The 25,172-nt window shown below is 29.1% G+C and overlaps 1 protein-coding gene across 9 annotated transcripts in view; it reads left to right on the plus strand.

The window, feature by feature from the left end:
* Positions 1-23,403, plus strand: part of LOC107441522 (calcium-activated potassium channel slowpoke) — a 109,003-nt gene extending 85,600 nt beyond the window's left edge. For 6 of the 9 annotated variants that reach the window (XM_071177616.2, XM_016054814.4, XM_071177619.2 and 3 more), the window contains 10 exons: positions 2,409-2,640; positions 5,795-5,878; positions 10,545-10,719; positions 11,847-12,071; positions 13,642-13,825; positions 15,810-15,911; positions 16,954-17,084; positions 17,753-17,947; positions 20,150-20,317; positions 22,661-23,403. In XM_071177616.2, the coding sequence (XP_071033717.1) occupies positions 2,409-2,640; positions 5,795-5,878; positions 10,545-10,719; positions 11,847-12,071; positions 13,642-13,825; positions 15,810-15,911; positions 16,954-17,084; positions 17,753-17,947; positions 20,150-20,317; positions 22,661-22,741 (1,577 nt within the window). In that variant the 3' untranslated portion in view covers positions 22,742-23,403. The remainder of the gene's footprint in view (positions 1-2,408; positions 2,641-5,794; positions 5,879-10,544; positions 10,720-11,846; positions 12,072-13,641; positions 13,826-15,809; positions 15,912-16,953; positions 17,085-17,752; positions 17,948-20,149; positions 20,318-22,660) is intronic. The other 3 variants (XM_071177617.2, XM_071177621.2, XM_071177622.2) reach the window with 1 other exon arrangement.
* The last annotated feature ends 1,769 nt before the right edge of the window (positions 23,404-25,172 follow it).

The raw sequence follows: 25,172 nt of genomic DNA on the forward strand, positions 1-25,172 counted from the left end.
TGTTCGGAAGCATTACAATTACAACAATTTTTATAGTGTTTTTCGTATGAAAATCAAATTGAGCATCATAAAATGGTGATATTTATGAAATTATGCCCAGAATATTCCAAAACTGTGGAGAAAAGCAGCCAACACACTTCGATGCAAATATTATCGAGTTATTAATAAGCAGATAAAATTTTCTTTTCATGTGCAATGCGCAAAAAAAAACAGACCACTTTAAATAAAATTTGATCTAATGATTGGATCTTTATCTAGGACTCAATCTTAATGGCTCGAGCGAGTTACTTCAAATATGCTATATAATGAGTTCAGACGAGTAATTTAAGTTACAAAATCAGACACAAAGACGAACTTTCTCTGAATAAACATACCGTTTTTCTGACTGATTCAGACTTCTGCTACCCAAAATATAGGGGGTAGCAGCTATCAGTGAAATATGATCTCAATAGTTAGGTCAGAAAAATGCTCTAAAGTTTAAACCTATTAATATTAATTTTACTTTTTACGTGTTTAACCATATCTTGATACTTTTTTTTTACGCTAATTGAAAAATTTTTGCACAAAATTGTAAACTTCGCTTATCCAAAGATAAATAACCTATAGTAAATATTTATTTTTTATTATTGTAATTAATAATGGAAAAAAATTGAATTGTCAGGTATAGAATTTTTTGCAACATTTTAAAAAACGTAATTTTTTAAGGCAAAATGCAAAATTTGAGCAAAGTCGGTAGAATAGTTCCTGAGAAGTCGAATTTTAAATATTTGACTTTTTTGAAATTAAATTTCTCAGGAACTATTCAACCGATTTTGTTCAAATTTTGTATTTTATCGTATTAAATTATGTTCTTTAAAATGATGCAAAAACTGTATACCTCACAAATCATTTTTTTTTACCTTTATTAAATAAAATTATAAAAAAAGTAATAAATATTTACTAAAAGTTATTTTTTGCGTAAAATCATCTTTGGATAAACGAATTATATAATTGGGCTCAAAAATTTTTCAATTCGCTTAAAAATTTCTCGAGATATGGCGAAATACGCAGAAAGTAAAATTAACATTAAGGGGGCCAAACTTTGGATCATCGAACGATTATTGGGTTCATATTTTCCAGATTGCGGCTACCCCCTATATTTCGGGGGTCAGAAATCCGAATTCGTCGAAAAAAAAGGTGTATTTATTCAGAGACGGTACGTTTTTCTGTCTGATTTCGTTACTTAAAGTACTGTCTGCACTAATTAATTAGCTTATTTGAGATAACTCTGTCGAACCATTAAGATTGAGTCCTAGAGCGTGATGATCCAATCATTAGATCAAAATTTATTCACGGTAATTCATATTTTTGCACGTAAGGAAATAGAAAGCGCGTGTTTTTTAAATGAGGCTTGTTTTCAAAGCGTGGATCATTCATGTAAGTTTAATGGAATAAAACTATTCTAATTCGAAAAGAAAAAAAATTTAAACACTTGATCTTCTAGCATTTAAACACTACCTCGAAAAACAATGTATATTTTATTTATTACTGAGTATTAAGATTTTAGAAATTTATTTAATTCTTGAAAAACTTTTAGAAAAATTTTGAGCTATTTCATACAAGAGAAAATTTATTTGTTATTATTTATTTTTCAAACTTTTAGAAATGTTCTTGGAAATTTGGAACCTTTTTCTTCCATATAAATGGATGACCACATTGGAAACCTTACTCAATAAGAAATTTTAAGAACTAGGCGTTTTGTGTGAGCTAGCATGAAACACTCTTCAACAAAACTAAAAATAAAAGAAGTACATAGCAATTTTCAAAAACTTTCACTAGAAATTAGAAATAAAACCCTGTAATAGCCAAAAATACGACTTCCTTAAAATTACATGAATAATTGCTATTTATTGTTAAGTAATTGTTATGTTATTTTCAATTGATTAATAAACTTTATAATTTAAAAAAAAAGCGCTTAAATCTTAAGGCTTTGGAATTTAAAAATTTAGGGCAATTTTATGATAAGTAAAATTTCCAACTATGATAACTCACATTTCACTATGATAAGCCATATTTTTAGAGCGTTTTTATGGAAGAACTGCTGTTAACAAAGAGAAATTGCAAAAAAATTGTAAAGCGCATATCTGTAAACAATATTATAGAACAGTTTAATGTTAAAATGCAATCTAAAGATGAATCATCACTATAGCCTCCATTCCCTTTAACTTGAAAGTGTACTTGGTGTACATGCACAAATTTTTTATTCTATAAACAAACTTAACGTTCGTAGAATTACAAACTAGCCTTCTTTTTGGTTGAAACCTTAAATATAGGATGGCATCATTCTAAGATTGGTGTGACTAGTCCTTATATAGATAGAATCAGGAAAATAAAGGCACATTACTTTATTTGCAAATATTTGTTTTTAGTCAGTAACATCGCAGGACAAGTGGGCGGGCGGCACAACGCCACGCACCACGGAACACCTAGTACCGCAACATCTCATGGTACAAATCTCCGACAAAGAAATTCCTCATCTGGACTCAAGCCCCCAAGAGTACCAGGCGCAAATCCTGCAACACCGCTACTGACGTCTCCTGCCGTTAATAATGGTACTGGAGTAACAGGACCAGCAGGGACAAATCCTGGATTATTTCCAAGGTTAGTAAAAGTCTATCAAAAAAATTTTTTTTGCTGTTTTTGCATGAATTGTGAAGTAACAACTGTTATGAATTCTGTATAATCTCATTCATTTGTGTTTGTGGTATTCGTATTTATTGTGTTTGATAATAATGAAAATTAAAAATATTTTGTGAAAAAATATTCTATTGACTTTCAAATTATCAAAAAATAAAATAAGAAAATTTTAAATTACTTCATTACACAGGAATAGCTTGCATTGTTAATAAATGATTTAACAAAACAATCAGAAATATTACGTCAGATCAAAATAAATATCATTATTAAATGATATTTTTCTCGAAGAACAAGTAGCCTATAAAATTCTTTAGTTTCAAAATTTTAAATGAGAATGGAACTTAGCAAAAAAAATTCTAAAGATGTTGGTGAGAGTAACTGTGCTTGAAAAAGTGCATATTACATTGTATCTTTTTCATTTGTGTTTTTCCTCATAAATAAATTAATCATCTTTGTATTCTAGTATTTCTCCACCAGTCTTATTCATTAAAAGAATCCTACATTAAAATAGAACGTAACAATTTAATTACTCAAAATGATCTAGACTTTCAAACAATGTATGAACATGAAAGAGTACTACACTGTTAGAACTTTCTTGGAAAAAATGGTTAAATGCCAATTTATATGTTATTTTATCATATTCAACTAAAAAAGTCAAATAACTATAAAAAAAATGTCATTCAAACAATTAACTGAGAGAAAAATAGTTTTTTTTCTTACTGTTTTCACCTAATACGGTTACACAATCAGAATTTTATTCGCGCCAAGAGGCCCACAATATAAAGCCGTTTAGTTCTTTGCGGCAAGCTACTTACTGTAGCCGAGAGAGCTAATCTGTCTATCTCATGACAGACTAACAGACTAAACGAGGGTTCGAATCCCAGAGCTGACGCAACTTTTGTTCCTTCAACAAATGAACAGTTTCCAGCTCTCCTTAATTGGTGACCCTAGGCTTTTCATAAAAGCTGACGCATAGATAGTAGCACAACTGAGTTGCTTTACACAAAAAGTCTAGTATTTTCTAATTCTCACGATAGATAGCACCATCAGAAAAACTAATTGAGCCACATTGTGCGGTTCACTTAGAAAAACACTACTTAACCGCAACTTAACTCCAATGTCCATTATCTAATGAAAATTCTAGCGTAATCTAACTCCTATGTCTGCCTAAATTAGTTTTTTTTCTTTTTTTAACACGCCAGCTTTAACGATTGCAAAACTGTAAAAGTGAGAAACGTTCCTAACCGTAAACTTTACGCTTAATTGGATGGACAGACTGTTGCCAGTTATTTCACCATGATTTTAGAATGAAAATTCTAACAGTGTAGGTCTAATGATAATGAAAAGATCTGGTTGGAATAGCTTAAAAAATGTTGAAACTTCTAATTACCATATTTCTCTTAACAATGCAAGTTCATGTATTTTAGTAACAGGGTTTAAAATACTGTAAAAAATACTTCAAATTTTTACTTTATATTTTATTACAAAAGACTTTATATGTAATAGATTCTATTATTATTATTATTTATCCATCATCGTTTTTTATTTTATTTTTTAAATAAGTTGGAAAATTAGTGTATTTTTAAGTTTCTTAAATTTAAAAATAGTTTTATTTAGCGTGCCAGCAAATAATAGTTTTGGTTTTATTCTTAATATTTTGTAAATATAATAATTATTCCACTTAAAACAGTAAAGATCATCTATCATAAATCTTAAGATTAAGAAAAAGCTTTTTTATGTGTTTATTTTTAGGCAAAATAAATCTTTAAGTTATTTAATGACAGAAAATGGCACTAATATAACAGTATTGTTTAAAAAAATAAGATAAATGTGAATATTCACAGGGAATACGGTTGAGAACTATTTTTTTAAAATAATTCAATAATGCATAATCTGTATTGATAAATTCTGATGCATTCAGCCCTGTAATCTCAATAGGTCTGTGAACTTGTAAGCAAAAAGTAAATAAAAAGTAATCTTTAAATAGTTTTTAGCTCATTATTTAATCAAAATATTTTTAGTTACGCAATTCCGAGACTTAAATATGTTTTACAAGAAAAGCACCGCATGTGCTCCTCGCCAATCAAATGAATTATTATATATTAAATGCTCTCACCCATAAGACAATTTTTGTAAAAAAAATAATTTCACATACTTTATATTAAAAAAAAAACATCGTCTATTTCTTTTGACACTGCGAATTCACTGGCTTCAAATTTATTTAACAAATACTGCAGCAATTCAAAAGTATTGTATACTCACATAAAATTCGACTGTTTGAAAAATAATTTATGGTCGTTTCGGCATAGATTCAATGATATAAGATTTTTAATTCGTAAAGATCTGTTTGGATCGAGAATTTCACAAAAACTATTGTACACGCTATCATTTTACAAAAAAAAAAATTATATGTTTCGAAATTATCATCATTAACGAATGAAAAAATTAAAGATGACAAGAAAAAAGTAATTTTTTGAATGATTGCGTTTTTGGCTGAAATAAATTTTTCTGCCTAACTCTAATATTTAGAAACAAAATATTTTATATAAGAACTAAATATTTTATATAGAAACTGAATATTTTATATAATAATAGTAATAATTACTAAAATTACTATAATAATTTATTAAAGTAACAGCCATATTACTTAAAACAGTGCAGCTAACACTGAAAGTTCTTTAAATGATTAATTTGTCCATTTTTTTAAAGAGCGCATAAAATCTGAATATCTACGCTAATTTTAGTAGCTAAATATCTATTATTGCAACAGTACCTGTTGCTTGTTAGAATAATAAGTAGCGTTTAATCTTTTAATTAAGGCAAATCATAACAAAAAGTCGTGTCATCACACTTTATTTTTATATTTTTATCTAATTTTTATATTTTTATCTAATTTAAGTGTAATGAGGCACTCTTAAAAAGAAACAACTGTTTCCCTGTGAAAATTCACTTTTTTCTCTACGTATTGTGAAATATTGTTCGCTTTGCTTGTTCTTGTGTTTCGTGCTGGCACCTCACTATCTTCCACGTTGAACTGCGCGTTCTAGTGTGTTTCGCGTGTGGTTGTTTTGCACATCCTGTTATCACTTCTGGCCCCTTTCTCCTGTTTCTTTTCCAGCCCGCTGGCTAACACAACGCACGGCGCCCGGACCGACGACACATTTGCTGGCTTACACCTAGCCTATGAAGTGAAAAAACTCATGTATGCCTCTACTTTCTACTTCTACTTCTTCATTTTTCATGCTCTGGCTATTGTCTGCCTTTTATTCCTTATTTGGTATGTTTGGATAGTAGCCCTCTTATACCATCCTCTCTCGTAAGAATCAGAGGTAACCACATAGTGTAGAATATATATTGAGGCTTGCACTTAGTGTGACATCCTCTTTAAAACTTCAATAGACTTAGTATTTTTACCCTTCATCAATAGTTTTTTTTTTTTTTTAAATTCCTTAATTTAGCTTTTACACTCCTTACTTTTAATATCACTACTTCCTCCCAAATCCTTTTACTATGAAGTTTATTTTCATTAAAAAAAATTACAGCAAGAACTTAGAAAAGCAAAAATAAAAAATGTGAAGCTCTTGCAAAGCTTAGTTAATTTGATATCTGTACAAAAAATTTAACGAGTTTTTCGAATGTAGACATTTATTTTTGTGTACAAGAAGATGAAGGTAACGTAAAGTTTAAGAGGACTTTATCCAAGACCACTATATATTGTGCATGTATTGAAAAAAATGCATGTTTTGTCACTATACACATGTTTATTTTGTCTTGAATTATGCATCTAGAACTTTTTGCATTGCATGTTTTTTAAATTGCACTTGCTATGCATGAAGTATGCATTGCTATATCCCTGCGTATGCATTGATGTTCATGCTATATTTATTATGCACTATCACATACAATTCCCATGAAGGAAAGAAATGATTTCTTTCTATTTTAATTATCTTTTTTGTATGTAGTACTCGAATAATACATGATAATTAATTAAATAAATTATGGAAAAATTATTCCTTAGTAGGTTAAATAAAACCAAATTTAAGTTTTCTGTTTTAAACGCAAAAAATGGTTTGCTTACCCTATGTCTTTAGCTCATAAATTTTAAACGAAAAATCATACATTATTTAATCTAAGTTTATTTGATTCGAAATTGCACAAATATATTGAAAAAGAACTGCAAGCATTGTGTTTTCATTACTTTTATACACAATAGATCAAACAGAACTGCAAGTGAAACAGCTGCATCACAGAAACACAGTTATGCTAAATGTTTATTGCTCATTCCATAGCTCAGTTCATATCTGGAATATTATCTTAATATTTTTTGTAAGAAACATTCAAAATTCTTACATTATAGATGCTGTAAATGGAATAAATGTGAAAGTTATTGATTACTTTTTGGTAAATGTACACATACTTTTTAAATAGTTTTAAAATAATCTTGAACTTTTCAAAGCTTTTATAAAGCTACTAATGAAATCCATTGAAAAAAATACAGAATTTTAAAAAAAATTTCAATAATTCAGACGACATTTAAAAATGTTCAGAATTTTTAAAAATATCTTTTCAAATAATTCAACAAACCCTCACATTTCATACTATCTAATACAAATACTTTATATCGATGTGTATACTTATTTAATTTCATAAAAATAAAAATGTATCACAAGTTAACCTATTAAATGTATTCCAGTATATATATATTTTTTAAAATGTTCCTCATTTCTTTCCTCGATTACCCAAATCAGACCAATTTTCATTTGTAGATGTTGAAGAAAAATAAACACCTTTCATGTAAAATCAGCTTGTAGCGGCATATTTATAGAATGTTTTAAAATTAGTACAAAATTTTTATTAATAATTTTGGAATTCCATTTTTACTCTCTGATTTATTTCATACTCTTTTTATAAAAATACAAATATTATTTGCAGGTTAGTTTTTTTTATCAACCTTATGCCTGTGCTTGTTTTTTTATCCCTTTAAAAATTTTAACAATTTTATTTCTAGTTGAATGAATCTCCTTCCACTTTTAAACTAAACAAAATATTTTTAACTAGTTTAACTCTTCACAAATCAAAGCACTTGCATTATTTTCCTTTCTACTATTATTTTTTATTAAAATTTTATCTCTACAAAATAAAACGTAATTATTTAAACTTTTTAACCATTTTCTCAACTATTGACGTTTATTTATCTCTTTTACTTTTTAATATTGTTTAGTTTTTAAGGAAATAAAACTTTAAATGTTTGACTATCTTTTTGATTAAACTATGTTTAGATTTCGACTGCAATTATAAAAGAAATAGAGAGCTAGCAAAGCTTTTCGAAATAACAAAAGCGAAGTCGAGTAATATCGCCATGACAGAAATCAAATTTTTGAAAGTAAAAAAAAATGACGATATTGTTTACAATAACAGGTTCAAATAGCACATTAAGTGCATATACATTGAACATGTACTTGACGATGGAATAGACTTTTTACTAGTTAAAAGCAAGTATCTCTGATAGCTTAAAAATATATATAAATAATTATAATGCCCCATTTAAATACCTTTAATTGAATTATTTCAAATTTTAATACTAAGCGCATTCACATTATGAAGCTCAAATATGAAGTTTTAAAATACTACTTATTCGCCTACATACGAAATACATACCATCCCTTTCTAATGATGACCATGGTAAGAATACCACGCAATAGTCTCTGAGCTGGTACTTTTATCTCCAAAATTCCACATCACACCAAGAAAAGGACTTTTAGCCTAGACATATTTAACGTGCACCTCGTTATTTTTCGTCGGTTAAGTCATCTGGTGGATTGAACTCATGATTTACAGATCTTCACCTCATCATTTGCGTGATTTACGTAGGCTAAACGATTTTGTTCTTTACGTTAAAAAATCATGAAAACAAGTCTGTTAAATTTCAACAATTCTCTGGCGAAGGCGAAATGAATAAGCATGATACTAAATAATTATTTGTCGTCACTTAAAACTGAATAAAATTTTTCTTTTCATGAAATATAGTATTTTTTTGCAAAGTTTTATTAAATTTATTTTCAAAACAAACTGAAATGGAAAATATTAATCGAAGAATAAAAACGCAATGATTATAGGACATTGTTGAATAATAAAAAAAATATTTTTGTAAGAACTTCATAGTATTCGTTATCGTGCGTAGCAGTTGCCTGTATAATCGTATATAAAGACAAGTCATCTTTCATTTGAAATCACAAAAACAGTCTCCTCATGAACAATTCATCAAAATATTTGTTATTGATGACAACACAAATTGAAAGCACATGAGTAACTGGAAAGAGACTGTGGTTTTTACTATTGTTGATCATAAGACAAAGCAGGACTCAAGCATTTAACAAAAGAAACTAAAAAAAAAGTACGTGATACACTTAAACTACATAACAAGGAACAAACGGTATGTTATTCATACAGCATTAATCATGCTTTAGAAATGAAGTAGCAAAATATGAGGATTTCTCACTGGCTATAAGCTGGGTTTTTAATGGTCATGGATCTATGACTCCCCAATTTCGAGACAAATGAAGTGATCCTAGCACTGCTGCTATGACACCATGACACTGCGTTACCTATCTTTATTTGCTCAAGCTAAATGACATTCCTTTTGCCCTTTCCCAGTTAACTACAGTAGTTTCATTTGCCTGAATGAGAATTCAGGCAAATTGACAAGCTCAAACATTTGTGAGTTAAATTTCCACAAAATTGAACATTTAAGATCGGGAAGCACATAAAGTTTTAGAAAGATATATTTTATACGCTGTAAAATAAGTAAGGGTTTTATTGCTGGGTACTTGAAGAAATCCATTTTCCCACTTAAAAAGTTGTTAATGTTCTTTTTTTCCAACTAATTTTTTAAAGAAAGTAGTACAATTTTTCTATAATACTTATTGAATTAAGTTTTAAAGTAAAGACAGTAGTACAACAGAACTCTAAATTCATTTTTTAAAAGTTAATATCGTAAATTAAGCAAAGACTGATTAAAGATTGACAATGACTTATAAATTACAAGATGCGTTTAAAAATAACTCCATGTCTGATTTTTCTGCAAAATAACAACTTCAAAGTGCATAGCACCAAAAGAACGATACAGGTAGGAACTATGTCCCAAAATCATGGATTTCGTGGAGCAAATCTGTAAAATGATTTCTAGAATAACACTTGTAAAGCAATTTAAAATGCAAGTATAAATGCAAGTATAAAAAAATATTATAAAATTATACAGGTACAGCTTCAAATTCAAAGCACGAGTTCAGTGAATGACTTACATATTAGTTATTTCTAAAAATAAAGATTTAGTGGAGAAAAGCTTGAAATTAATTCCTAAAATGTCCATTTTAATGTAAAAACTTTAAATACTGTTAAAAAGACAAAACTTCGTTTTTGACCGTTTTTCCTAAACTGTTATACTTTAAAATCTATTATATAAGGCACTATTTCAAAGAATGACCCTCATGCTAGCAATTAAGTGCTGAAAACATAGGTTTTGTTGAGAAAAGTTTATAATTAATTTCTATCATTTCCCATGCAACGTCAAAAGTTAGATCTCAGTTTTTTAATAAAAATATTTGAAGCTCGATAGTTATTTTCGAAATATATTGCAGCTCGAAACTAAAGTATTTGGCACGTATTTCTTAAAAATTAGCAATGTTTAAGTTAACTTGTTTATGTTTGACTTGCTTCAACTCCATGCAAGTTAATTATTCCTTTTAGAAAAATACGCCATTTATGCATTTCAATAATAAATTCCTTTTTTGTGTGTGCTTCCATTTTTATTAATAATTGTATGATATATTCTCTTATAATGCAATTTCCTTTATTAATTTCCACTGCAGGCCCACTAGTAGGGCGGGTGGCACGAACGGATCAAACAAACAAGAAGGGCCTTTGGCAGTTGGTCTTGCTGATGATCAAGCAAAGGATTTTGACTTTGAAAAAACAGAAATGAAATACGATTCAACTGGAATGTTCCACTGGTGTCCGGCAAAATCTCTAGAAGATTGCATATTGGTTAGTTGCTCGTGATGCTTATGTCGTTCATAGTATACTGACGATAGTTTTTTTTCTTCTCTTTCCTGTAAAATTATGTTACATTTACTCTATTATAGTAGTAATCGAGAAGAAATTGAATTTCGAATTACTATCTGACATGTTATTCGATAGGGAAACGAAGTATCCCTTTGATTTCGTTTTCAGACGACATTTAAAAGCGTTTCATTAATTAATGGCATATTTACCGAGATAAAAAAAGAATAGTATAAAGCTTGATGAACTATTGATAAAAATGTATAGCATATTCTCTTATCAAAATAATTCATTTTTCTTTTTAGAAAAGTAAGTCGTTGAAATTTTTCCTTATTTAATAATGGAGAATCAATTTTTGAATTGTAGGGTATAAAATTTTTTATATACTCTTAATAAAGGACATAATCTCAAGTTCGGTTGAATTATATTAAAAAGTTGCATTCACTAATCTCGATTCCGCCACTGGCTAGGTAAACTAAATGTAAGATTTTTATTAAATAAAAAAGTTGGTAACTAGTTGGTAGATCACAGTGAGATTTAAGAGTGATGCGGAAGCTTAGAAGCTGAGTAAGTTTGGTAAACACTAGTCTAAAATATTGGATCCTTCACAGTCAAATTGCAGCTTCTTTCATATTTTAAAAATCAAAAATATAATTCCGTAAAAAAAGGGAATGTTTGCTACAGAAAACACGTTTTTGTGCTTGAATTCGTAATTAAATTATCGTCTGCAGGAATTAATTAGCATTTTAATAGAAGCCCTTTATACAAAAAGATTGCTCCTTAGTGCGTGAATTTCATTAAAACTTATTCTTACATTTATTTATTTTTAATTTTTAATTTTTACCACCTGTGCTATAAATAAGGCAAAGCTGGTTAGATTTATTATGAGTTAATTCACTATTGTTTTAAGAGTATAGAGCAACTTAATGTTGTTTCGTTGCGTGCAATTAAGATCCGAAAAACTACAAATTTTGCCCCTTAGCAACATTTTTTTTTGAGCTTATGGCCATCAATAATCAAGCAAACTATTTCTATAAAATGAATCTTTTTCTTGTCTTTATTATCCTGGTATTTTTGAAGTATTGTAGAAGTTATATGTTTTGTTTTATTAGGACCGAAACCAAGCTGCTATGACAGTTCTTAATGGCCATGTCGTAGTCTGCCTGTTTGCTGATCCAGACTCACCACTGATTGGTCTTCGAAACCTTGTAATGCCACTGCGTGCGAGCAACTTTCATTACCACGAACTCAAACATGTTGTAATTGTTGGTAACGTTGACTATCTTCGCCGTGAATGGAAGATGCTACAGAATCTACCGAAAATCTCTGTACTTAACGTAAGTTGATTTTTATACGATACTTTAAAAAAAATTACCTTCTCCTTAAATATTCTTTAATATCAACTTCACCGATAAATAACTCTATACTCCGTTGCAAGTTAAGAAAAGACCATTGCGGTATATTGGATTTAAGTAATTATCCCTGACTGCTTATAATTCTGTTTTATTTCATCATCAAATTATGCAAAAATGCTTTTAAAACAAATTAAAAGCTTTAAGAACTTAAACACGTCAAACAGAAATTTAATTCGTGCTATCTTTTACGATAACTACCACAGAATTAATAATAAGAAAAAAAGATTCTAGTTTCGAAATCTTATTGGATTCCTAAACTTGATGACATATTTCAATAAATAAGAACATTCGTTCTTGAAAAAGAAACAACTATATGACTTTGTAGGAGCATTTGGGATTTGATTGGACCACAAAAAATGGCGAGTCTTATGCTGATATGCTTTTAACAAATCAAACGCGAGAGAAGAGATTCTTAAATTTGATTCACTGTAGAATAAAATCATATGCGAAAAACAATATTTATCATTCTTTCATATATTTTTTTTTTTTTTTTTGTTAAATGCAATTTTTTTTGTTAAACGCATATTTGTTACGATTGTTAGATATCATTTTTATCAACTCATATTGCTTGTTAATTGATTATTCAATAAGTTTTGTTTTCCTCATTTAACATGACTTAAGAAAGCAAGCAAGAAGAAGGCTGTGCAACGTCGTTTTAAAAGTTGGCGATGTTGATATACGTTCGCGCTGGGACCTCGGCATCCAGTTGGCAAATGCAAACAGGCTCTCTCTATAGGGAAAATGGATTTTTCTTAACTAGCAACAGAGTATAATAACTTTTTAAACATTTGCTCAAATAATTCCTATAAGATTAAATGAAATCATTTTTACTACCGTAAATTTGAGGATTTGGTTGTGGTTTTTCCCTTACAACTCTTTTGCCATTCATTTTGTTTTTAAGCAAAAGTTCAAGTTTCTGACACATTTAAAAGCTATTAAGGCTCATTTGTCAGTAGTTCGTTTACTTGGGTGAAAGATTGAAAAATGATATTTCACTGTCTAATCGAATTTTAAAAACAGTGCGAATGCTTGAAAATTACATTATAAGTTAATAATGACTACAATTTTATTTAAATAAAGATTTAATTTGATTAAGATTTGAATTTTAAGATTGATTACTAAAAAAATAGATAAAAACGTGAAGACCGTGAATTTAAATCAGTTACTTATTGATATTGTTTGTTTATAACTCGGTACATATGATTACTATAACGTTTTGTAAAATGTATAACTATTGGTTTTAGTCACTAAATATAACTTATTAAATTGTATCTCTGAATATAAGATGAAGATGGAGTTAAAGAAAAATTAATTCGTTTTGTTCGTAATTTTAATGTCTACCACTTCGATGGCTGACTAATTATTAAGTTGTACAAGAAAAACCTATTCGCAATCATTATGTATCTAAAAGCAGCGTTTATTAAATTTTACAGACTTTCTGAAAGATTACTGTAACAGACTTTCAATGATTTGTTTGTTTGAATCATTTCAGGGCTCACCTCTGAGCCGAGCTGATTTGAGAGCAGTGAACATCAATCTATGTGATATGTGTGTTATATTGTCAGCCAAGATACCGAGTAGTGATGATCCTACGCTTGCAGATAAGGAAGCCATTTTAGCTTCATTGAACATAAAGGCTATGACCTTTGATGATACCATAGGAGTGCTAACACACAGTAATAATTCTCATTCCTTTCAATTTTTATTCTTAAATATTTTCTCTTTCCTCATTTTTAAATAAAATGCATCATTGTAGAAAACAGAAATGCTACAGAATACTAATCTGATCTGACAAAAATCGTTTTAGAAGTCTCCATAAAAGGCTGATTTTGCCTTAAAAACTTAGCATGGTTTTAAAAAGGAAATGCTGATGAAATGATACAAAAATTTCAAAAACTAATAAACATAACTGTAATATTTCATACTTTCTTTTTTCGATTTTAATAGAAAATGTAAAGTATAATATTTATAGTAAAATATGGATAAATGTATTTCGCAAATCGTACATTATAAATTCACAAATAGTACACTCGTACACTGCACATACATGCTATTATCTTACATTGATACAATTATGCACTTACATACATAAATGCATGCATACGTATCTACATCATTTTCACATTCATTTATACATATATTTTCTACGTATACGAACATGCAACACAATGCATTTGTATACAAACTAATATACATGCGCACATGTATCGTATATATACATAATTATGTGTACTAAGCATATACGCATTGCCTTATGTGTATTACAATATAATTATGTGTATTGTACGTACAAACATGGTTTGTAAATACATTGTATATGTATAAATAGGAATCACGAATTGTATGTATATGTGTTTACATTCTTTGTACATAAAACTAGGTATCCCCCTACATACTTAGCTAATGTATTTACATATAGTATGCAATCGTAATTACTTGAAATCGTATAGTTTGATTACAAGTAATCACAATTACTTGTAATAACGATTACTTGTAATCATGATTGCATGTAGTCGTATAATTTGATCACTTATAATCATAATTACTCGCAATTGTTTTCGTTGTCACTTTCAATCGCAATGACTTAGAATCATGATTACAGTTGTAATCAAAAACATTGAAAGTTGTAATCACGATTACAAGTAATTGATTACTGTAATTGATTGTTGTAATCACAATTACAGCTGTAATTAAAATTATGTTATCTTGTAATCATGGTTACAAGTAATTGATTACTGTAATCAAAAAAATTTAATCGTTCACATTTTTGGTCAAGTCTGCTTTACCTACCGGAACAGTATTTTTGAAGAAAAACCAGTTTCGAAAATTTTAGATATGTTTTTCTTTATCTCGTTACACCTGTATCTTAAAGTTCAAAAATCTATCTACTTTTTTAGACACCTGAATTTCATAAATAGAAATATTACATTTTGTATTATTGATAAGATTATTTATTTGTATATTACACAGGATTAGCTCAAATGAATGATTGGATTTTAAATATTTATTTTCAAAACAATTACACTAATGCGTAATTGTTTTGAAAATATAAATCAAAAAGCTCAAACGAATGATAGAATTTTAAACATTTATATTTTCAAAACAATTACACTGTTGTTGTTGTTACACATCCCCCTGGAGAAGGAAAGCCTACACCAGGTCCAGAAGACCCCGTCGCGTCAGTTTCCCATATATCTGCAGAAAGTCCCGATCAACCAGCAGCTGCTTATAAGAAGTGCCAAGGCAAAAAAGGTGATCAGGACTAGCAGGCTGTGAGCAGGAACACAATTACACTAAAGACAATATGTGTCACAAAAGAAAAATCACAATACGTTGTAACATTATGTTATTTTATCTATATCGTTAATGTTGATTTTGTTTGTGATAACCGGACAAAGGTAACCAAAGATAATTCGTAAGAATGTGTGATTAAATTAATTTTTGATTGATTAGAGCTGCTAATGAACAAATCTCCTTATTATGAAATCTCATAAACTGTACAATCTAATGAAATCTTATAAACTGTACGCACTGTACATTGATTCAACTATTTATAATGAGAACAAATTTATCTTGCTTTTGTTACACTTTGTTATTGAACTATTATTATTACTTACCATTAAATAAAAATGCTAAAATGTCTTTATTTTATAAATATAGATCCAGGAGGCCCAGATGCCTTATCTCCCCTCGGTAGTCCCATAGTTATGCAAAGACGAGGATCCGTTTATGGGACTAATGTTCCTTTAATAACAGAATTAGGTAATTTTATTTACAAATTTTAAACTTTGGGGAAAACAATTTACTGTATTTTTAGTTCTAGATGCTAAGAATAGTGAGTGTCTGGCAATAAACATCTTATATTTTAAAAATCCTTATCAAAATTATATTAAAAAAAACTATGCTTACTTTGGATTGATAATTATTGTTAATTATTTGTAATTTGATTGATAATTATCTATTACATTGGATGTCGATGAAAGCAATTTTTAACTTTTTAAAGGATTGTCTTTTTGATTTAATTCTTTATAAAAATTCTTTATAGACATATAGGATATTAAAGACAATCATTACAGAACATCTTTAATACACTTAGATCTATATACTTAAAGTGAAGAATTTTTTTTAATATTATGACGGTGTTAATTTATTGCCAATTTCATCAAAAAATATTTTTAAACTGTGTTGAAAAGCGGTGTCACTTGACAAATTTCTTTGTCGTTGGAAAAAAATTAATCATAAAATTATAGAGTTTCAATTAACATAGATGCCCATGTCTTTAGATGCAGGTATTTAAAAAATTGGACTTAATATCTCGTAAAGCTCTTTTTTTAAAAAGAAAATGTTTCCGGATAAGGAAGCTTTCCTAAAATTATATGTTTAGCTTAATTACGTATAATTTCGTACTGCGATAAACTTAACGAAACGTTCTTTTTCTTATTTTTTTCTTCGACTTTTTCTGTTAACTACTCTCGTTTAATATTTCTTATATTTTTTCGGAAGAAACTAAGGATTTTTTCCGATGAATCTAAATTTTTTTTAAAAAAAAAAGGCAAAATCTTCAATGAATAATTAAGAGCCTTAAATGTTACAAAGAGGACAGTTTTATACTTTCTTGGAAACAGATTTGTAATTTTAATCGTACTTCACCGGGTGTGAAATGAAAATAGTGTTTCTCATTAGCATTTTACATATGTAAAAGAACCATCGTATTTCGTAATGGATATTTTTTAATCATGTAATATAAAAATTGAGCAAGTTTATTCACATAAGTAACTAAGGGAAATGATTTTATTGCTTTCAGTGAATGATACAAACGTACAGTTCTTAGATCAAGACGATGATGATGATCCTGATACTGAGCTCTATTTGACCCAGCCTTTTGCCTGTGGCACTGCCTTTGCTGTCAGTGTCCTGGATTCTTTGATGAGCACAGTACGTATAAAAAAAAATATTTCTCACTCCACAATTTCAAATAAAGTGTATTTTTAGGTAATTGTAAGTTTACCAGTTAAATGTATTAAATCAAGATTTTTACGTTATGAGTTACTTGGTTTTTCGTGTCTCTAAAATTTAAAATCATTCGACTATTTTAATATTCATTTTCATGTTTCATTAGATTAAAAATATGTTTAGTATTTCGTAGTCTTAGTATGTTGCATTTATCCCATAAGGTTTTTTTTAAAAGAAATATACACTTTTTTGTCCAACTCAACAATATTTATCCACTATGTTAGCAAAAAAAATAGATCCCAATACTGCAAAAAATATCTTCTAATCTCAAAATGGAATAACGCGCCTGTTATAGAAATATATCGAATCTCATTCATAATAAACAAAGCTGAAATAGATTAACAGATTTTGGATTTCTTTTTTATTTTATTTAATTTTTTGCTATTTTTCGGTAACTGAATTTGTAGAAAAGATCCATTGAAATAAATATAAACATGGGAAAATTACTAAAATTCAAAAATTATTTTGTGTCAATAATTAACAAGTAATTTCTTAGGAAAAAAATTAAAACTTTTGTGACAATATGCATGAATTTATGTGATATTGATAAAACATATTTTTACCCGCCAATTTGTTTTTCTTTTTTATAGACGTATTTTAATGCGAACGCCCTCACCCTGATCCGATCATTGGTTACCGGGGGAGCAACACCGGAGCTGGAACTGATCCTGGCAGAGGGCGCAGGACTCCGTGGTGGCTATAGCACTCCAGAGTCACTGGCTAACAGAGACCGTTGTCGCGTGGGCCAGATTTCCTTATATGATGGACCCCTCGCTCAGTTTGGGGTAAGCATACCTTAATCTAAATCCCTCAATTTTAACTCAAGTTCACGCATTCAAAAAAAAAAGATTTCTTCCAGAAATATATTTCTTAAAACATATTATAACTTACCACAGATAATACAATCTATTGTCAAGTCCTGGCTATCATCAGCAAATTTTCTTTTAAAATTGAGAAAAACTTTTCTTGTTGCTACATATACAAAATGTCTTATATTTTCCGCCTTTAATGTCTAATTTAGAATCTTCGTAAAAAACGAAGACTAACTAAGTATACGCATCGGAAAGTATTATGAATGACCCATTATTGCACACAACAGATTTATTGCGCACCTTATGGCTGACATTTTATCGAACTCACATCTTCATGTGTTATCATCAAGAGAGAGTGAGTTGTAATTAGTCAACAGCTGACATCTTCAGTTCAGTGGAAAACTCTGATTGCTCATTTTGATAAATTAGGTAAACATGTGTCGTACATGATCAGATAAAGAGGACATACAAGGTAAATATCTTAAAGTTGTGACTAATCTATGCATATGTATGCATTTTCCTATTAATTTTTTAAGTAAATTATTGTTGCCGTATCTTTGCTTATTTGTTGCTTTATTTGAATGAATTTAGTTATGATTAAACTTCGGTTTCGTCTTCCGCGTATTCATGTAATTTTAAAATTTAGTTAATGCATAATTTATTATCATTTATCTTTACAATAAGAAACCTTTACAATAAGAAAGGAGTTTTTAACTGAAGATTATCTTACATCTCCTGTAATTTCAGTTTTGCATTTATTTCTAAAATCGGAATTAAAAACTCGCAAATTGTCCAATAAATACATTGATAAGTTATGAAAGTTAAGGTATAACATGTTTTTTGTGCCGAATTCGGAAACAATTGAACACAAAAGCAAGATCTCTGGAGGAAAAATTGCACTTAATAGTTCTTCAATTGTCACACAAAACTTTACATAAATTCAAACAGCCATAATAAACAGCAAAAAAGCAAGCTTAACAGATAGTTCTGTCTAATAAGAGCAAGCAGTGCACCACAGTGTTATGTGGAATATGGTTTTTGAAATGTTACAAAAATGTGTTCTAGTCAGGAATGTAACTGAAATTCATTGTAGTTATGACTTCCCAATTTCTAATTAATCGAAGTAAATCTATCGGGATTAATCGGGAGCAAAATGGAGAACAAAAACATAACATGACATAATTCTTGTTACAGCTCATGTAATGGCCATAAGGGTTCAAACCAGCAACTGGTCTTCCAAGGTAATCCCCAACATTCCAGATCAGATTTAGGTTTATAGATATTGCTGGCTAAAGCAGTAATAGTGCCTCTTTTTAAAAAAATGGAGGGTCATGCTATGATTTAACATATTTTTCAGACCATCAAACGCTAGCTTCCATAATAGTCGATTTCTCGAACATCGGAGGGCAGGCAGCAGTTCCTGGTTGATACTTTGGCATGGAGAGAGAGCTATGGATACTTTACCTACCTCCTACTGTCTGAAAAAAACGGCAACTATGGAAGCAAAATTTGTCTGTCTAAGGAGACATTATGCTCGATGGCCACTTAATTCTTTGTGTCTTTGAAAGAGGCACAGTTTGAATACAAAAATGTGCTTATAAATTGATTTGTTCTGACTCTATTTTAATGGATGACAGGTCTTATCATGCCAAGTGATTCTTTGGAATGCGAAGATATTCACCGGAGGAATTTGTCATCCAAATCCCCTGACCCAAATCTGATATAGAATGTTTGGTATTTTCTTGCCAGATAAGCTCCTGCTTTAAATCTTCTTTCACGGTTAATACAATAGCTGAAGCACCACCTATTCAGCCTCCAACTTATTTGGTAACATAAAAAGTCAATACCGCTAATGCATAACACATCCCTTACTAGAACCCTTTTTTTCTGTTACGTAGACAACGTTTAACGTAAAAATGCGGCGTAATATTTTATTTAAGAAGAAATTTTTCTGTCGAGATTGCGTTGAATTTATGTCAATTTTCTTGGAGCACTAATGAAAGAACTGTTTAGTGCACGTGTTTTCCACGTTTATTGTTTCTATATTTATTCGTTTTCAAATTATATACAGAAAACTTATTGCTCCTTAACATTTAAAAGGACCTATAAATTAACAGCATGATTTCTTGCTTTATACACTTGAAGATTTATGGGTAAAAATATTCTTCGTTTTAGGAGGGAGGTAAATACTGCGATTTGTTCGTATCGGCCCTCCGCAGCTACGGCATGCTTTGTATAGGGCTCTACCGGTTCAGGGATACCAGCTCATCCTGTGAAGCGTCTTCAAAACGCTTTGTTATCACGAACCCTCCTGCAGATTTTCTACTCCTTCCCACAGATATGGTAAGTCTTTTTATCAATTGTCTTCCAAAATATAAAAGTACGTGTTTATACCTACGAGAGCGTTGAGGGAAAATATTGGATAGAAAAAATAAGCTTTACCGAGCAATTTTATTTATCGATAAATTTTTTTTCTCAATTTTGAATATGTGGAAATTCTGCATTGCAAGAAACTGAAAATAAAAAAAGGTAAAAGTAGTTTCTTGTTTTAACTGGAATAAATACAGCCTAATTTTTTCTATCAACAACGTGAGTGGAAAAAAAAATTTGTTTTTGAAAGTTTAGGATTTCAAACAGATAGAAATCGGTCACTGTAATCACATATTTATCAAATTCTTTTCTAGCCAAATTATAAAATAATTAGGTTTTCGGGAAAGTTTTCATTTGGTATCAAAAATGTAAATTTCAAATTTTCTTTAAAGCATAAATACAAAAGTAGTTTTATCTTTCAAGTTCAAAAATGTAAACTTTCGAAGATAAAGTAACATCAAAATTATTATGAAATATAGCATTTAAGACCAGAATCTACAGGAAAATCTTAACTTTTCTTAACATATACGCATATTTTCAATTTTTAACCCAATCTTTCAGTTATTTATATTAATTCGGATTACATTAAAAATTTTATGTAGATTTCAGTAAACTAAATGCTATATTTTCATACATAGTTATTTTTACTGTTAATTTATAAATTAAACTTGAAATCTAAAATTTTTTCAATATACGAGTATTTGCTTTAAAAAATAAAATTTACGTTTTTTCACCCTAAAAATGGAACTTTAGGCCCATTCCAGAAAATTAAACTATTTTTGAAATTGATTAAAAGTACTATGGTAAATATGTTGTTATAATGACACTAAGCAATAAACTCGTGATTCTGAATTCGAAAAAGCATTTTTCGTGATACAGTCTAGAGCGTACTTGAAGTCAATCAGTCAAGTTGAGGAGAGTAACAAAATTAAACATTTAATTGCAACAATACACGAATCCATCTTCAAGAATGAATGAGCAGCATAGTGAGCTCTCGGTGATATTGAATTAAACAAGTCCCTTTACTCCTAAACTAATCGATTATTACATTTGCCCACATTTCATGAGTTATTCATTTATATTGGCTGTTTCCTAAAGTATACATTTATTTGATAATTTAAATTTTATTTTGTCACAAAGCTTTTTATGGCCTGCATGTTTCAAATCAGAAACAGTTTTTTCACTGTTCCATCTACATTTAAAAATTCATTTTAATCTCTTAGTAAGTATCTTTTCCAAAGAGTTACACACTCGGAATCTTAATAATGGTTTAAAAGTTCCCCATGGAATTCTAACGACGTAATATACGGAGTTTTCATACTCACCAAATGTTAAGAAAAAGAAAAAGTAAAGCTAAATATGCATACCTCAAATCAACTGATTTCTTCTCATTTACCCTCAAAACCCAAATTATATTCAATGTATATTTTAAATTATGTATTATCTTTCAATATATTAATACTCATTCATTTACGGTTGAAAATTTCTTTTCTGTAATACAATTAAATCTGGTGAACATTATTAAATACAAATATTAAAATTAACTAGTTCAAATGTATGTACCTTCAAAAGTCTATGTACTTTTCCTATTTATAATCTTATAATTATCTTTTAAAGAACTGCTTCACTAATAATTATTGCTTAACTAATCTAATAATCAAACGGCTTAACTAATCTATTAATTATCTTTTAAAGAAGTGCTTAACTCATTTTCTTCCTTGTTTAGCAGTTATTTCACTAACGTGAGATTTGTTTCTCAAATTTTGTTAAAACCAAATACGGAAATTAAAAATCAGTGACATATTTTGCACATTATTTGCGATAGACTGGTATATTTTAAATTATGTATTATCTTTCAATATATTAATACTCCTTCTTTTACCGCGAAAATTTTTCTGTAATACAATCAAATCTGGTGAATATTAAAAGATACAAATATTAAAATTAACTAGTTCAAATGTGCTTACCTTCAAAAGTCTATGTACTTTTCCTATTTATAATCTTATAATTATCTTTTAAAGAACTGCTGAATAATAATTATTGCTTAACTAATCTAATAATCAAACGGCTTAACAAATCCATTAATTATCTTTTAAAGAAGTGCTTAACTCATTTTCTTCCTTGTTTAGCAGTTATTTCACTAACGTGAGATTTGTTTCTCAAATTTTGCTAAAATCAAATACGGAAATTAAAAATCAGTGACATATTTTGCACATTATTTGCGATAGACTGATTTTACGACTATGCATGTAATTGTTAATGTTAATTTTTTTATCAACAAAGAAAATGTACTAATTTCAAATTTGCATTGTGTAGGTCTTTGTGCTGATGCAATTCGATCCTGGCCTTGAATACAAACCGAACCGAGGGGAAGAACCGAAGGAGGACAACTCCTGACTCCTGCACTGTAGCGCCTTGACTGACGGGCCTTACTCCTTCATATGAAATTAAACGATCATCTCAGTTTTAGGATTGACTCTCCTCAGCTGTGATCCACCCAGAGAGAAGCACTTGCAGTTCCATTAAAACGTCTGCCAAATGGCTCACAAATTAATATGAGATTCATTGAATCACTGCAAGGTGTGGTGGACGTGAGATGTGTCTGAGCTATGGCCAAAACAAATGTTTATTCCAACTTAAATTTTAATTCTCACTAATTAGAATACTTGTTTTCAAAAACCTGATTCTTATTAGAAAAGTAATATCTCATATCTTTTAATTTAGTTAACTTTTGAAATTAGTTTCAAATCGTTCATTTTTGTAAAAAAATTATTCTGAAATAATTACATCTAAAAAGTTACTGCCTAAAACTAGAGCCAAGGCTTATCGTCAAGGACGCTACAGTGATATCAGTATGAAGAATCGAAACTGACGTGAACTGTATCTAGGAACTAAAAAAGAAACCTTTGTTTTAGAATGAAATTCGAGTAGATGGATTCGTCTAACGTACAGAGGTTAAAGTCGCAGTTACTCGTGTGACGCTGTCTGGTGTATTCCGTTGCAGCTGTCCAAGATGAGCGGCGATGATTCAAGAAATATATTTACATATATGTACAAAATATATAAATATTTAAAATACTTGCGTACTTTTGCATGATGAAGAGTGGTGATTCCTTCTTTTCAATGCTGGTGCAAGTTGGATATACAAGACACCAACAACAATTCAAATTTTTGAATCTTAGTGCCATGAAAGTAGTGGGATATATTTACTACTAAAGACTGTGCCAATGGACATTAGTAATATTGGCCAATAAATGTAACTCAGCTTTTCTTATTACAACCATCCAATGGCATGGCTCCAACGAATTTAGTTTTGTATTCTTATTTTGTGATAATTATAGAAATTTTTTCAAAAAAAGGACAGCGATTTTAAGTATCAGCAATAATTAAAACTCCAAATTATTTTGGAACAATAGTCTGAATAGAGTTATAAATATTCTTTGTTTTAAAAAAAGTTTTCTTGAAGATTTGAAATGAATTAAACTATGCCATTGGAGTGGTATGGATAAATGTCTATGTGCGTTTGTATAAATTATTCCTTAGTCCTTATTTATGGTTGGCAAGCAGTTGGCAACCATTGTTATATGTTTAATCTAAGTATATGTTTCAAATGCAATCAATATTAGAGTCAAGGTTAACTCTTCTTCTTAAAACAATATTCATATTATAATATCTAAATGCTCGTAGAGTAGATCATTAAAATCTTAAATAATGTAAATATACGACTGTAACTAATCTAATCAGAGTAACTATTAACTGTTAATCTATTCAGCTATATAAATTTTTTAAATTAATTATATACTTGAAATTAAATGTTTTAAAAAAAATGCTTGAATGTTATGGAATGAGAAAAGTGCTCAGTGCGCGTTTGCATTTTCTAGAAGTATTTAGAATTCCTTTTCACTGCATTCGAATTACAAATTTAATCAATTAGTGTTTCATTAATTAGATTTAGCTCAATTAAGATTGTATAACAGCAGCAGTTGATGTAAAATACAGACTGATATTATATATTCCGCTTGTTGCATTCTAGCTAATATCTATGAGTTTGTAGGAAATGTAAATGTTTTTAGTTACAATATTCTTCCAATTTATTTAAATATTTTTTTCGTACTTGTAACAAAATTCTCCTAAATATATAATTTATTTAACAAGTTTTCTTCTAATAACTCAAAAGTTGAAACTAAACCAGAATTTCTTCTATTATTTATGACCATTATGTCAGAAACTAGATGCCAAAATGAGTTACATATTAGAGATAAAACGGGATATGAACCTTTAATCGGCTATGCAAGTTTTTGGATAACTGCTTTAGAAACCTTTTTAGTATAAATGTTATACAACTATTATAGCCACTGAAGAAAAGAACTTGAATCGATGAGTAAGCAAGGAAAGCAAAAACTAACGTGGACGACAACGAACCCCGGTTTCGGAAGGAAACGCTTCCAAAAATTATACCCTTTAAAGCAGTTATCCAGAAAGTTCTATGGCATTAAAAATATTTGGGGGAATCACCAATTAATAAAATAAAACCATAAAAATAATAAAACTATCTACAATAAAACTTTTATTTACTTGAGAGGAATTAGAGCATGAAGAATGTGATGAAACTGTCTTTTATAGTTTCAAAATAGATTAGTTTTTTTTAAAAACATCTTGGTTTCTAAAAGGTTATATAAACATAAAGAAACTTTTTAATTCGAACGGTGAAAATAAAATAAAACAATAAAAAAATTAACCATATTGAAAAAAGGATAACACAAAAAAAATCATACAAAGAAAACAGTTATATTTAATTTTAAAATTCCTGTAGTGATATGAAATGAAA

The sequence above is a fragment of the Parasteatoda tepidariorum genome, chromosome 2 (assembly GCF_982258835.1).
Source record: "Parasteatoda tepidariorum strain Cologne lab strain chromosome 2, Ptep-v5.0, whole genome shotgun sequence".
Taxonomy (NCBI): domain Eukaryota; kingdom Metazoa; phylum Arthropoda; class Arachnida; order Araneae; family Theridiidae; genus Parasteatoda; species Parasteatoda tepidariorum.